Source organism: Odocoileus virginianus, chromosome 2 (genome assembly GCF_023699985.2).
Source record: "Odocoileus virginianus isolate 20LAN1187 ecotype Illinois chromosome 2, Ovbor_1.2, whole genome shotgun sequence".
Classification (NCBI taxonomy): Eukaryota; Metazoa; Chordata; class Mammalia; order Artiodactyla; family Cervidae; genus Odocoileus; species Odocoileus virginianus.
In genome coordinates, this window is record NC_069675.1 from 579,124 (window position 1) to 592,974 (window position 13,851).

Here is a 13,851-nt window from a genome sequence, read left to right on the forward strand (position 1 = left end):
TGATCATGATTATAACTCTATGAGAGAAGTAGTCTTACAATCCCCATAGATGGAAGGGGAAATTTTAGGACCAAAGAAGTTAAAAACTTGCCAAAGCTCACAGAGCTCACTAGCAACAGAATGGGGACTTGAACTCAGGTCTGTCTCAACCCAGAGCTGCGTATCTCTCATCAGGACACTGGTGGCTGGCTGTGGGAGCAGGGAGCAGGGAGCAGACCAGCGTGAAGACCAGTGAAGACAGGCTGGAGAGTGTGATCACCACGTAGCCAGCTGCACGGCCCACCGCGGCACAGTTCAATGCCCTCTCCACTCAGCTTTCTCTTCTATTGCATGGGGAGAGACTGCACTGTTCGATGGGGCTGAAATGAGGACGAAATGAGGTCAACACATGCACCAGGTCTGGGGGAGATGTCTTGGCGATGAAGGCGAGGACAGGAGGCACAGATGAGGGGAAGGAAAGACCATATTAAGCACCCACTGGGCATGCCCAGGATTCCAGTTTTACCAGGAGACACACAGCTTGATGAGTGAGAAAGCCAGAGTTCCGTTTGACTCACTTTCCTAAATACATTATCTGCTTTTCCAGATCCAAATCTGGCTACATACACCTCAATTGATGACAGATTGGCAGGGAGTTTTGGTTGCTTTGACATACATGTTTAAGAAAGCCCAAAACCTGAGTTTAAGAAATAGGACTTGTTAAAGTCCTAGTTGAGATTCTGTCTGAAGCATAAAATTCAAGAAGTGCTTCTCACTTTATGGATTTTTAAACTTTAAGATATTGATGCTTTATGAAAATGTCTTTATAAACTTACGCCCACTGGTGGGTTCCTGAAATTCCTGGCATTTCTTTTGAAAATTTTAATAATGTGATTCATAATGAAGGAAGGAAGTTATACAGTTCCTCTTGTAATAACTTTCAGTTTGCTCATTTTTCCATTCCAATGAAGTTTTAGAAAATGCCCTCTCATAGCTTCTTCTAGCTGATTTGCTGAAACTAAGCATCAGCAGTGAAGCTTGGTGTGCTGCAGTTCATGGGGTCGCAAAGAGCCGGGCACGTCTGAGCAACTGAGCAACAGCAGCGGACACCAGCACCTTTAAAAACTACAGTGCCTTCTACTTTTGAGTCTTCTGCTACGCCTCACCCACACTTTAACTCATTATTGAACACACTGCTTTTTCCCTCTGTCATTTCCTCCAATAACAAGACCAAAAGGAGTACGAACTCAATATTTCCTTCTCAATATTTAAATTAAGAACAAATAATGTAGAGAATAGAACAAATAACCCCCAAGGTGGAGGGGGTTAAGGGAGGGATGGAATGGTAGGCTGGGGTTAGCTGATGTAAACTTTTATATATAGGATGGATAAACAACACGGTCCTATTGTAGATCACCAAGAACTACATATTCAATAACCTATGATAAACCATAAGGGAAAAGAATATTTTTAAATGTATATATATATATATTTATACATATATATATATACACACACATATATATATACACTTTACATATACATATGTAAAAACTGAATCACTTTGCTGTACATCAGTAATTAACACAATATGGTAAATCAACTATACTTCAATAAAAATTCATTAATTAATTAGAAATATAAATTAAGAACAAATACTAAAACATATTATTTCCTTGAATTTCTATGAGAAAGGTTAAGGAGATGATTTGAAAAGGTAACAAAAGTTTCTCCTTTCAAGTTTCAGATTTTTATTTTATTTTTTACAAGTTTTTATTGGAGTATAGTTGCTTTAGAATGTTGTGTTAGTTTCTGTTGTATAGCAAAGTGAATAAGTTATATATATACATATATCCGTCTTTTTTTTTTCCCCTTCCCATTTAGGTCACCACAGAGCATTAAGTCGCATTCCCTGGGCTATATATTGAGCTCTCACTAATGATCTATTTTATACACAGTATCAGTAGTATATATATATATATATATATATATATATATATATATATATCCATCTCAATCCCTCCCACCCCAGCTTCAGTTTGCTCTCTGCATCTGTGTCTCGATTTAGGCTTTACACATAGGTTCATCTGTATCAATTTTTCCAAAGTTTCAGGTTTAAATATCTTTGATCCCACAGAAGGGGGAGGAAGAGACAGATGTTGGATTGGCATGTCTCTACTAGCCTGGGGGAGCCTTCAAACGCCTGCCTTTCATTTTGTTACATCCAAGTTTAGGGGATGCAAGGGGTGGGACAGAGATTAGGAGAAAGAGGGACCAGAGCATTGGGCCCCCAGGAGAGGCATGACTCTGACCTCCTCCCTTCTCAGAGCAGCTGCTTGGGGGACTGGCTCCAGCTCCAGCTGCCCAGGGAAGGACACAGCCCATCCCTAGATCAGTGGGCGCTAGTTCAGTATGGAAGAGTAAAAAGTGAAAAGAGGAGCTAAGATGATCTGGGTCAACATTTCAGCCTATTTTCTTCTCTGACTGAGCAGAAAACTCAACTAGTTACTGTTGATCAAAGACAAGTGTCAGGCCCTGTTATGAGTATTTCTGTTTGCATTATCTCATTGAACCCTCAAGAAGAGATAGGTTCTGTAATTATCACCATTGTACAGAGGAGAACACTGAAGGTGTTGAGTGACTTCTTCAAGGCCACAGAGGGAAGCCAGGGCTCAATCCCAGGCAGCTGGCTGCACAGCTCACAATGTACTTCCCCTGCAATATGCAGAGGGGACCCCACCCTGACACTTACCTTTGATGTTGATCTGCACGCTCTTGGACACGGTCAGCCCTTTCTGATTGTGGGCCTCACAACTGAAGATTGTGGTCTTGGTCAGGCCTAGAGGAGAAGGAGACCCATGAGACCAGGGCTGGAGAGACAGGCTGCTGTTTATCAGAATCCTGCGGGAGTCTGGGCATCCTTTTAATTTGTGGTTCAGTGCTTCAAGCCATAAATGCAAAGTTAATTAAAAATGTGTGTTGGTGTTTGAAAAACAAACCTAGGATTAAACCCTAGGTACCAGGAGCAAGGCAACAATGGGCTTAAAAGACATCTGTAATTTATTAAAATTCTTTATTTTTCCCCAGTGGTGAGACATGGGGTAACAAAGCAGTATCATTTAGTTTAAAAATTTCAGCACAGAGCTATGGGAATTGTGTGCGTGCCTAATTCCTCAGCTGTGTCCAACTCTGTGACCCCGTGGGCTGTAGCCCGCCAGGTTTCTCTGTCCCTGCAAATTTCTAGGCAAGAAAACTGGAATGGGTGCCATCTCCTCCTTTAGGGGAGCTTCCCTGCCCAGGGATGGAACCCATGTCTCTTGCATCTCCTGCACTGGCAGGCAGGTTCTTTATCAGCGTGCCACCCGGGAAGCCTGCAATGGGAATTACTGGTGTCAGTGTTAAGAAAAGTGGTTTATGGGGCTCACCTAGACAGCCCCCTGCTTAGCATCCCCATATATCCTATGCTACACACTGTGGACATGTCAGGACTCCAGAAAGAGCAGGACAAAAGTCACCGTTTTTAAAACTTCTGATGAATGAAATTTCTGTTGCACTGATTCTTTTTTAATAGTAAAAATCAATGTATTCATAAGGAATTATGTAAACACAAGGCATCACTCTTACTTGAAGACACTGGTACTGAATGAAGAAAAATTCTACCATTTCAGAGGTTTAAAGACATCTTAGAAATGAAAAATATTCAGTTGACTCATTAATTTTAAGGAGAAAGGAAGAGAAGCAATCCAGATCTTGGTTTCTTTAATTTTATTACTATTTTAATTCTTTTGACTGTGCTGTGTGGCATGTGGGATCTTAGTTCCTCAACCAGGTATTGAACCCATGTCCCCTGCATTGGAAGCACAGAGTCTTAACCACTGGACTTCCAGGGAAGTCCCAAGATCTTGGTTTCTTTCTTTTTAAAATATTTTTATTTATTCGGTTGCATTAGGTCTTAGTTACGGCATGTGGGATCACACCCAGGCCTCCTTACTGGTAGCATGGTGTCTTAGCCACTGGATCACCAGGGAAGTCCCCCTTGGTTTCTTATAATACTACACGTCAGTAAAAGGAGCCAGAGTTCCTCGGAGAAATGCTGATTTTCAGTTTGGAACAGTAAACATGTAAGATGAGCCTGGAGCAAAATATTAAACATGCGACACACACACACCCACACATGCACAAAAGGATGGGTGGGGGCGGTGGCAAAGAGACCCAGGAGCCAGCTAAAAAACTCCCAGTCACCAAAGCCGAACGAGTTGAACAAGAAAATAAAGTAGCATTAGATTGTAACCCAAAGTATAAAATAATTATCCATGAGTCGTTTAGTTGCTCAGTCATGTCCAACTCTTTTTTGACCCCATGGACTGTATCCCACCAGGCTCCTCCATCCATGGGATTTCCCAGGCAAGAATACTGGAGTGGGTTGCCATGCCGTCCTCCAAGGGATCTTCCTGACCCCGGGATGGAACCTGCATCTCCTACATTGGCAGGCGGATTCTTTACTGCTAAGCCACCTAGGGAGCCCCTTTACCAATATACACAAATGATTAAATAAATAGGAGAAGAGACAAACCCCCATGCAGAAGAATTCCAAGTGATTTTTATACTGATGCTCCACTCCAAAAGAGGAGCATTGATCCTTACTCCTGCACATAATGACTTCCTTCCAAAGAGATCGAAATGGAAAGGGAATCAAAGAAAAACTTTCAAATGAGAAACTGACAAACACTAGCTCAGGCAGAGGGTCAAGGTCAAGGTCAATGCTGACAGAGTGTACCTTTGATGTGATGTGATGCAAAGGGCACTTCCCTCTGGGGTCCTCCCCCACCAAAACATAGAGCCCAAATCTAATCATGAGGAAAAGGAGGTAACCATCAGACAGGTCCAGACTGTGGGACACACTACAGAAAAGACCTGACCAGTACTCCTCAAAAGCATCCATGTCATTAAAAACAAGGGAAGTTTGCAACATTGTCACAACCAAGAGAAGCCAAATGAAACACAACTAAATCCTAGGCCAGTTAAAGGACTTAAAGTGAAGGACTAAAGTAAAGGACTAAGGTGAAGACTAAGAAAATCTGAATAAACTATGGACTTTAGTTGATAATAATGTCTCAGGAATTTTCAGGGGTGACAGAATAATCAGCTACATGCTAGTTTCAGGCTTACTTACTGAAAGGACATTTCAGTGAGATAAAAAGGCAAGCTTGGGGTCTTCCCTGGTGGTCCAGGGGCTAAGACTCTGAGCTCCCAGTGCAGGGGGCCCAGGCTTGATCCCTGGTTAGGGAACTAGAGCCCATGTGCCACTAACTAAGACTCAGCACAGCCAAATACATAATAATATAGTATATAATATAATATTATTATATAATAATAATAGAAATAAGGTGCACAATAAACGTAACGCACTTGAATCATCCCAAAACCATCCCCCCTACCCACTACCTCTGGTCCATGGAAAAATTGTCTTCCATGAAACTGGTCCCTGGTGCCAAAAAGGTTGGGGACCACTGCTCTGTGCCACCACCTGGGGCCCCTGTAGCCCACCACTTTTTCACAGGCAGACCTGTGACCTTTGGCTTTTCCTGTTGCAGTATCAGCTGTTTAACCTTCCAGGTCATCAGTTCCCAAATGAGATGCCTGTTTCACCAGGCAATGTGAACTGGCAAAACTTGGCTTATGTTTAGAAAAATCAGCTTTGGCTCAATCATAAGACCCAGGGAGCTGCTAGGCAACTTACATTTTGTACATATTTGAGCAGACTTCTGCAGGCTAAAACCAGTCATTTGACTTCAATCACCCTTGTCCAAACTCTTGGGAAACCCTTGAATACAAACTATGAATCCCTCTGACAACCGGTGGTGAGGGCAAGCCTGGCCCTGCAAGGAGACAAGAGGATGGACTTGCTTCCTTGAGATCCACCATCTCCTACAGATCCCAAAGGAAGATGAATTAGGCCCATGGCTTTTTGGTCCTGCAAGGTTGATCGATTTCGAGAGTGAAACCACTCCTCATGCAACAGGATTTTAGGTTAAGGGGGAAGACATTTTTCCTCTTGGTGCTTCTCTTTGGAGGACACACAAAGTCAGGGAAATAATCAGTAGCTAATTCCCTGGCACAAGGCACCCTCTCCGACTCAGAACTGCCCACAAGAAGCCAAACCATCAAGGGCAGTAGGGTATCCCACCGGTTGAGGTGGTGAATGCCCACAGGCTAAACAGAGGCTAGCAAAGAGAAATGGAGGCTGATTCCAACCCAGATTAATTTACTCTAGAATTGAATGGGTGAAAACTTAAGGCCAAATATAGGCTTCCTGGCTTAATGTATTCAGTGATACTTTTTTTTGGCTTAAGGGCGTTAGCTTCCCACTTGGGAGACTCATTTATAAACCTGGGTTGACTGCAGCAACCAAGATGGACTAAGAAAGAGAGCTACCCCATCACTTCTCTGTTCTCCTCCCTCAGTACTAGACTAGAATAGATCTTGAAGTTTTAGAGCCCAACCCTTGTGGTTTTCCAGGGAGAGAAGTACCCACCCACCACGTCTCCACCCTCCCATCCAATCTGCAAACATCCCCAACCGCAGCACCTCCACATCTCCTGTTGCCAGGTCCTCTTCTCGTGGGTACCCCCAGACTCCAGGACATCCCACCCAAGTTCACTATGATGGTTTGCGCCCCTCTTGCTTGATACTCTGCTGGTTTAAAAAAAGACAGCTCCTGACACAAGGTCTGAAAGATACTCTAGGGAACATTCAGCCACAGGATGCTCCCTCAAGGGAAGGACAATCGGAACTGCTGAGGAGGCAGTTCCTAAGAGCACAGCCAGGGTGTTTCTTTGAGTTCTGGGTTAAACAATACTGTCCTTTTATTTTTTTCCCCTGGTGTTCATCCTTCTACCCAGAGAGGAGAGAAATACAATAATATGCTGCATAAATGAAGGGCTTACACTTATGAACTTGGAACTCACTTTCTGCCCTGAATTCATTCACTCAACATTTACTGCATAGCTGCTATGTGCCAGATATTTTCCCAGGCACCTGGGATCTATCCATGAATAAAGCAAAGATACCTGCCTTTATAAAGCTCACATTCTCAAGGACAAAAGAGGGTGAGAAATGATAGCCTTGATAAATGTTACCAAAAGGAGTTTGTGGGTCCAGCTGCTTGCCCCTCAAAAGCCAATGAACAGGTCAGATTGGTGGAAAGGAAAGTTTGCTTTATTTCAGGTGCTGGCAACTGGGTGGGGGAGGGTGGCAGATATCTGTCCAAAGGCCAGCTTCCAACCCCAACAAGCAGCGGGTGAGAGCTTTTAAAGACAGACTGTCGGGGGTCTACATGCAGCAACCGCACAGTCATTTCTAAGTTATTTTCAAATTGGTCATCAGTCATCTGACCAGCATCATCTCGGTTGTTTTAGGTACAGTTAATCTTTAGTTCTAGGGTTCCTTTGTTCCCATTTTTTTTTTTGTGGCCAATTGCCGGAATTGTGACAGCTGGTGTGCTGGGTACAGTCTGCTCATCAGGTAGTTAACTTCTCCAGCTAGGTGTCTATAAGACAGCTCACAGGATGTGGCTCAGAATCTCATCCACAGCCCTTGAGAAAGAGCTAAAGGTCCCTGACTATGCTTGATGACTCCATTATTATTATCTAGTCTCCTTTGATTGTTTCCCTTTGTTTCCACACTTCTCACTTCTCTGATTAAACTTATTCTTTGAATAAAGTTTTCCAGATACAAAAGGCAGGCAGAAGACATTGCAGGGGGCAGGCAGGGGGAGGCAGAGACCTGCCCCGTTTGATAAGCTGCATGCTCTATTAGAAGGCGATTAATGCTCGGGAAAAACAGAAGAGGGTCAGGGGGTCAGGGTGTGTGGAGAAGTGGCAGTGATTTTTTAAACATGCAAGTCAGAGGTGGCTCCTTGAGGAACGTTCTCTGAGGAAAGACTTGGGGTGAGAGAATGCGCCAAGTTTATTCTGGAGGGTGAGGAAAGGTTTGAAGTCAGGGAATATATTTGTCAGGCCTTCGTCCTCCAAGAGATATGGAAAACCTGGGGCTTTGAGCAGAAGACTGATATGACCTAGTCTATGTTTTATGAGGCTTGTTCCAGCTGCCACACAAAGGCTAGACCTTAGGCAAGCAGGTCCCTTACTTGTTCCAAATTTCTTTCTGATCTGTAAGATGGTAATTAGAAAATATCTAACTGTATCGTTGACTGCTATGAGGTTCTTTACTGAAAGCACTGTGAGAACTACAAATTGACACACAAATTCTAGTTATTATTGTTACTGTTGTCACTACAACAAATATTAAGAACTACAGGGACTTCCCTGGCGGTCCAGTGATTAAGACTCCATGCTTCCACTGCAAGGAGTTCAATCCCTGGTCCAGGAACTAAGAATCTTGCATGCCTTGCTGTATGGCCCAAAAATAGTAATAATAATAAAAAAGAAAAAGCACTATAGCCAATTAACTAAAAGCAAAACTAGCTTAGCTGTTTTCTAAATGTGGATTTTAACATCAAACACGTATTTTTTAAAAGTAAAAACCAGGACGTTCCTGGTGGCTCAGTGGTAAAGAATCCACCTGCCAATGCAGGAGACGTGGGTTTGCTCCCTGGTCTGGGAAGATCCCACATGCTGGGCATCAGCTAAGCCGTGCACCACAATGACTTAGCCTGTGCTCTAGAGCAACAAGTGAAGCCACCGCAATGGGAAGCCCGGGGCCTGCAACTCAGAGTAGCTCCTGCTTGCCCCAACTAAGGAAAGCCTGAGCAGCAATGAAGACCCAGCACAGCCAAAAATAAAGAAGTAAACAAAAACATTTTTTTTTTAAAGTAAAAACCAGAAAGATCAGCCTAAGTTCCTGATCCTGGTAGGAAGGTAGCTCAGAATGGACAGTGAGTTAGTAATTGTTTCATACAAAAATTTGTTTCAGGTAACATGTGAGTCATTCCTGTAGGTTGCTTCTGTACCAAAGTCCTTACATACATTATTTCACTGAATCTTCATAAAGGTTCTGTGAGGTAGACACTGTTATTATCCCTATTTTATATAAAGAAGTCAAGTAACTTGCCTAGGGACACACAACGGTGAACTGACATTAGTTAATGGGATCTCAACCACTTAACCTATAACATATCTTGTCGCTAAACACCATAGAGCAAAAGCTTTCTGTAGCTCTGCTCTTTATTTTGGGACTCGATTTTGCTGATGACAAAGTACTTCCTTGGGGGGAAGAAGTAACTTTTGTTTTGAAATAGTTTTCAATTCGCAAGAAATTACAGAACTAGTACAGAGCTCCTAGCACCCTTCACCCAGGTTCCCCTAGTGGTAACACCTTACCTAATCACAGTAACATGATCAAGTGACTTTGGAGCACTATACATACGCTCAGTTGTTCAGTCGTGTCCAGCTCTTTGTAACCCTCTGGACTGTAGCCCACCAGGCTCCTCTGTCCATGGGATTTTCCAGGCAACAATACTGGAGTGGACTGCCATTTCCTCCTCCAGGTGACCTTCCCAACCCAGGGACTGAACCTGCATCTCTTGTGTCTCCTGCAACTGAACCACCCAGGAAGCCCAATACTACTAACTAAAATACAGGCAGGCCTTATTCAGATTTCACTAGTTTTTGGTTTTGCTTTACTTGGGGGAGGCGGGACTTTTATGAAATTTCTATGAAATTTTATTACAGGTACAAATATGTATACAAATCAACTGTTTCATCACCAAAAAGAAGCTCCCAGGGCCTTCCCTGGGGGTCCAGTGGTTAAGACTGTGAGCGTCGACTGCAGGGGGTGCGGGTTTGACCCCTGGTTGGGGAACTAAGACCCCACATGCCCGAGTGGTAGAGCCAAAAGAAAAAAAGCTCCCCCAAGCCACCCCTTTTACAAACATCCTCCCGTCAACCTGATCCCTGGCAGGAGCTGATGTGTACATCATTTCTATAACCCTTTCATTTTGAGAATGTTACCTAAATGGAATTACACAGCATGTAACCTTTGAGACAGGTTTTGTTGACTCAGAACCACGCCCTTTAGACAAAGTACTTCTTTGCTCACATTTCTTAAAGACAGCGCCTACATCACAGAAGAAAAAACAACTGGTGTCATGAGGGAAAAGTGTATGATCTTCCTGTTCCTAAATGTGCCTGCTCCAGGCAGGCTCTGAGTGGGTACACAGCCCCGCAAAGCCATCTCAAGTCAAAACAGCCTCAGCCTAGTTCCCTAAATACCATCTACTTACTGGGAGGGGCTCAGGTATCACACTAAATTGTCTTCTAAGTTAAGAATAGAAGTAAATAAGAATAAGTGTGAATGTAGTTCTTTCACAGTGCTGCAAAATTTTAACAGTTTAAAACACTTTTTATTCTGAAATGTTAGCTGTATATTTACAGAAACAGACAGGGAGTTCCACGCATCCTTCACCCTACCTCCCCAATTTCTCAAATAACTACAGTGTCAAAACCAGAAAACTGACACTGGTACCTTCCATGGAGCTTATTCAGATTTTTCCAGTTACATGTGGACTCATTTGTGTGTGTGTGTGTGCATGTTGCTTTGTGTAAGTTTATCACATGTGTAGCTTCATCTAACCATATCCCACTAAAGTTTATGTTAAAAAGCACACTATCAGCCTAAAGAATGCTCAATTTCTATTTTACTTCTATCTTCTTAACCAAAGAGAACAAAAATCTTCAAATTAAAGAAAGTAAAATGAAGACTGTAAAGACTCTAAAGCCCAAAATAGGTGTCAGTTGTAATGGTATATCTGACCATTTAGAAATAAATAAGGTCACCAAGTTGAAACAACTTATATCAATATATACAGCCTTGGGTATTAAATTTTGCAGATCCTTCTACTTGTTAAGAAAACTGAAGAGGAAAAGTTCTAGATGAACAGAGATGGGGACTTCCCTGGTGGTCCAGTGACTGGGACTCTTTACTTCCAATGCAGGGGATATGAGTTCAATCCTTGGTCAGGGAACTAGATCCCACATGCTGAGCAGTGGCCAAAATGTAAAACAAAACAAATTCTAGATGAACAGAGATGGACAGATTTTGTCCTTGTTTTCATAAAGAAAATGACACTGATTTTGGCAAGTACAAAATCAGTGAGAGACAGAATCCACAGTAGAACTTCAGAGAAGGTTATCAACTTGGTGTCTCGGACACCTGTCCTAGGAGGACAGGTGTGGAATTCAGCTCACCAACAGGAAGTCAAGTCTGATTTCAAAATGAATTGCAAACTGATTTCTAGTCTTTCCAGGACAGTTCCTAGTCCAACGTATCAAGGAATATCTTAGAAGACAAGATGGAGAGATAAATGGTGGAAAAAATAAAATTAGGCAGATTTACTGCTGGTTGAAAAGTAGACAAAAGAGCTGATTTCATGAATTCATATCAACTCAGAGGGTGCCTGATGGCCACTGTGTTTTGTCCTTGGTTGGATCAGAATCTAGACAGGAAACAGGGAGAGAATTTGCTAATCCAATAAGAGAATCAAGGTTCAAAATGGCCTTAGTAGGTTGGGATGATGAGATAAATTTTCATAGGGATAAAGGTCACATGGTAGGCTGAAATTTCAAAATAAAGTATACAAAAAGCAGGAGAGTCTTGATTTTGCAGCAATTTATGAGAAAAATGCTTGGGGATTTCAGTTAACCTCAGACTCAACGTGAACAAATACATTAACCTTCGCCAAAATGGTCATGTAAACTGCATGATCAGAAAGAAAGCAGTCAGCATGTTTCAAATGGAAAGCCAAGCAGATCCTACTGCGCAGCCAGGGCGCTCTGTCCAGTGCTGAGCGCCAGCAGGAACGGCGGGGCCGGGGGAGAACGGAGACCCGTGTATGCTTGGCTGAGCCCTTCTGCCGCCACCCGAAACCACCACAACACTGTTAACTGGCTAACTCCAACATAAAATAAAAAGTTTTTTTTTTTTTTAAAGCAAGGTAAAAAAAAAAATTTCAAAACACAAGAGATTACAATCTCCACTTAACTTCACACACGTCTTTTCAAAATAACACCAAGGCTATCAAGCTCTTTCAACAAAGAGAGGAGTTGGGAACATTTTCCAACTATGTTTTATGAGGTCTGTGCTACCCAGATGCCAAAACTGACATCACAAAAACAAAATTATAAACCAGTTTCCTTCGTGAACACTGTTGAGTGATAACGACTTGCACTAGCTTTTGTCCCTGGTAATTTACTGAGTGACGAGAGTGGCTTTGTTATGCTAATGAGGTAACTCCAGGTGGATCCATAGATGACTTCAAGATGGGGACTGGTCACCAGAATGACTAAGTCTCGTGATGGGAGGGTTGGGGCTCTGATCCACCTGATACTAGCTCAAGTTCCTGACCTCTAGGAAAGAGAGGGTGGTCTGGAGACAGTATTCCATCATGGTTAATGCTTTAATCAGTTATGCCACATAACGAAGCCCCCATAAAAAAAATTCTGAACACCAAAGCTCAGTAGTTTCTTGTTCTGTGAACACACCAGGTGATGCTCTTCAAGGCAGAAAAGCTCTGCATCTGAGACCCTCCCAGACTTCATCCTGAGTGTATCCTTTGAAATAAACTATAATGTAAGTAGAGCACTCTTTGGAGTTCTATGAGTTATTCTAAAAAATCACTGAACCCAAAGGGGTCATGATGGCTGTTGTTTAGTCACTAAGTCTTAAGGGACACCAGACTGTGACCCTCTGGACTGTAGCCCACCAGGCTCCTCTGTCCATGGGATTTCTCCAGGCAAGAATACTGGAGTGGGTTGCCATTTCTTCCTCCAGGGGATCTTCCCAATCCAGGGATGAAACCCACATCTCCTGCATTGGAGGTGGATTCTTTACCACCAAGCCATTTGGGAAACCCAAGGGGGCCATAGGAAGCTCCGAATTGACAGCCAGTAAGTAAGGAGAACAGGTGGCTTGTGGGCTCCCTAGAGAATCGTGGATGGCGGCTGCAGTGAGGGCAGGCTTGTGGCAGACGCTGTCCTGACCACGGGTCCTCACTAACTCACAGTGATTGGGAGCAGAAGCGGCTCGCAGTACAAGCAGTCGGTGTTACCCCAGAAAAAGATTAAATGCAAAAATATTTAACTTAGTACCTATCAGCCAATGAAATCTATCACAATACATCAGGACCAAGCAGAGTTTAGCCCAGGAATGCAGCACTCGTTTAAAATTCGAAAATCCAATCAATGTAATTTGCCACATGAAGAGAATAAAGGCAAAAAATGATATGACCTCAATAGATGCAGAGGCCCAACACAAAAGAATACATACCTTATGGTTTCATTTACGTGAATCTCAATAATAGGCACAATTTATATATGAAACTAGACATCAGAACAGGGTCACCTGCGGGAGATGCGGGCTGACCCGCAGGGAAAAGGGGGTCCTTCCCGGGAGATAGCAGTGTTCTCCATATCGACTGAAGTGGTGGTCACATGACTGTCTACATTCATCATGACTCGCTGAGTGTGTGCTTAAGTTCTATGCATTTAACTATATGTCAGTTTAACCTACATATTTCATTGCATGCCCCATAAATCTTCTTTACAGGACTTCAAAACAATCATCCAGAGAAGGTGGGATGTATTTTTTTAAAGTTGATTTTGAACAAATAAGTCACTTGATGATCAATTCCTCAGAGAAACTCAAAGAAAACTCAGATGAAGGCAGAGACAATCATAACATTCCTCGTGGAGTCAGGAGTAAGAAAAGCGATTCAGAGACAATACCTCCAGCTGGCAATCACTTGCTGGCCCATTCTCACCATAAACATTCAGTGAGTACTACCATGAGTCAGGCTGGGTCTTGGGAGAGAGAAAGGCCTTGTCCTTACTAAGCATTCATTCTCTAAGAAGACAG

At 42.9% G+C, this 13,851-nt stretch overlaps 1 protein-coding gene across 1 annotated transcript in view; it reads right to left on the minus strand.

Annotated features, from left to right (window-relative positions):
• MERTK (MER proto-oncogene, tyrosine kinase) overlaps positions 1–13,851 on the minus strand; it is a 117,254-nt gene that overhangs the window by 52,533 nt on the left and 50,870 nt on the right. Inside the window, exon 5 of the mRNA XM_020900825.2 lies at positions 2,732–2,818. Within this exon, the coding sequence (XP_020756484.2) occupies positions 2,732–2,818 (87 nt within the window). The remainder of the gene's footprint in view (positions 1–2,731; positions 2,819–13,851) is intronic.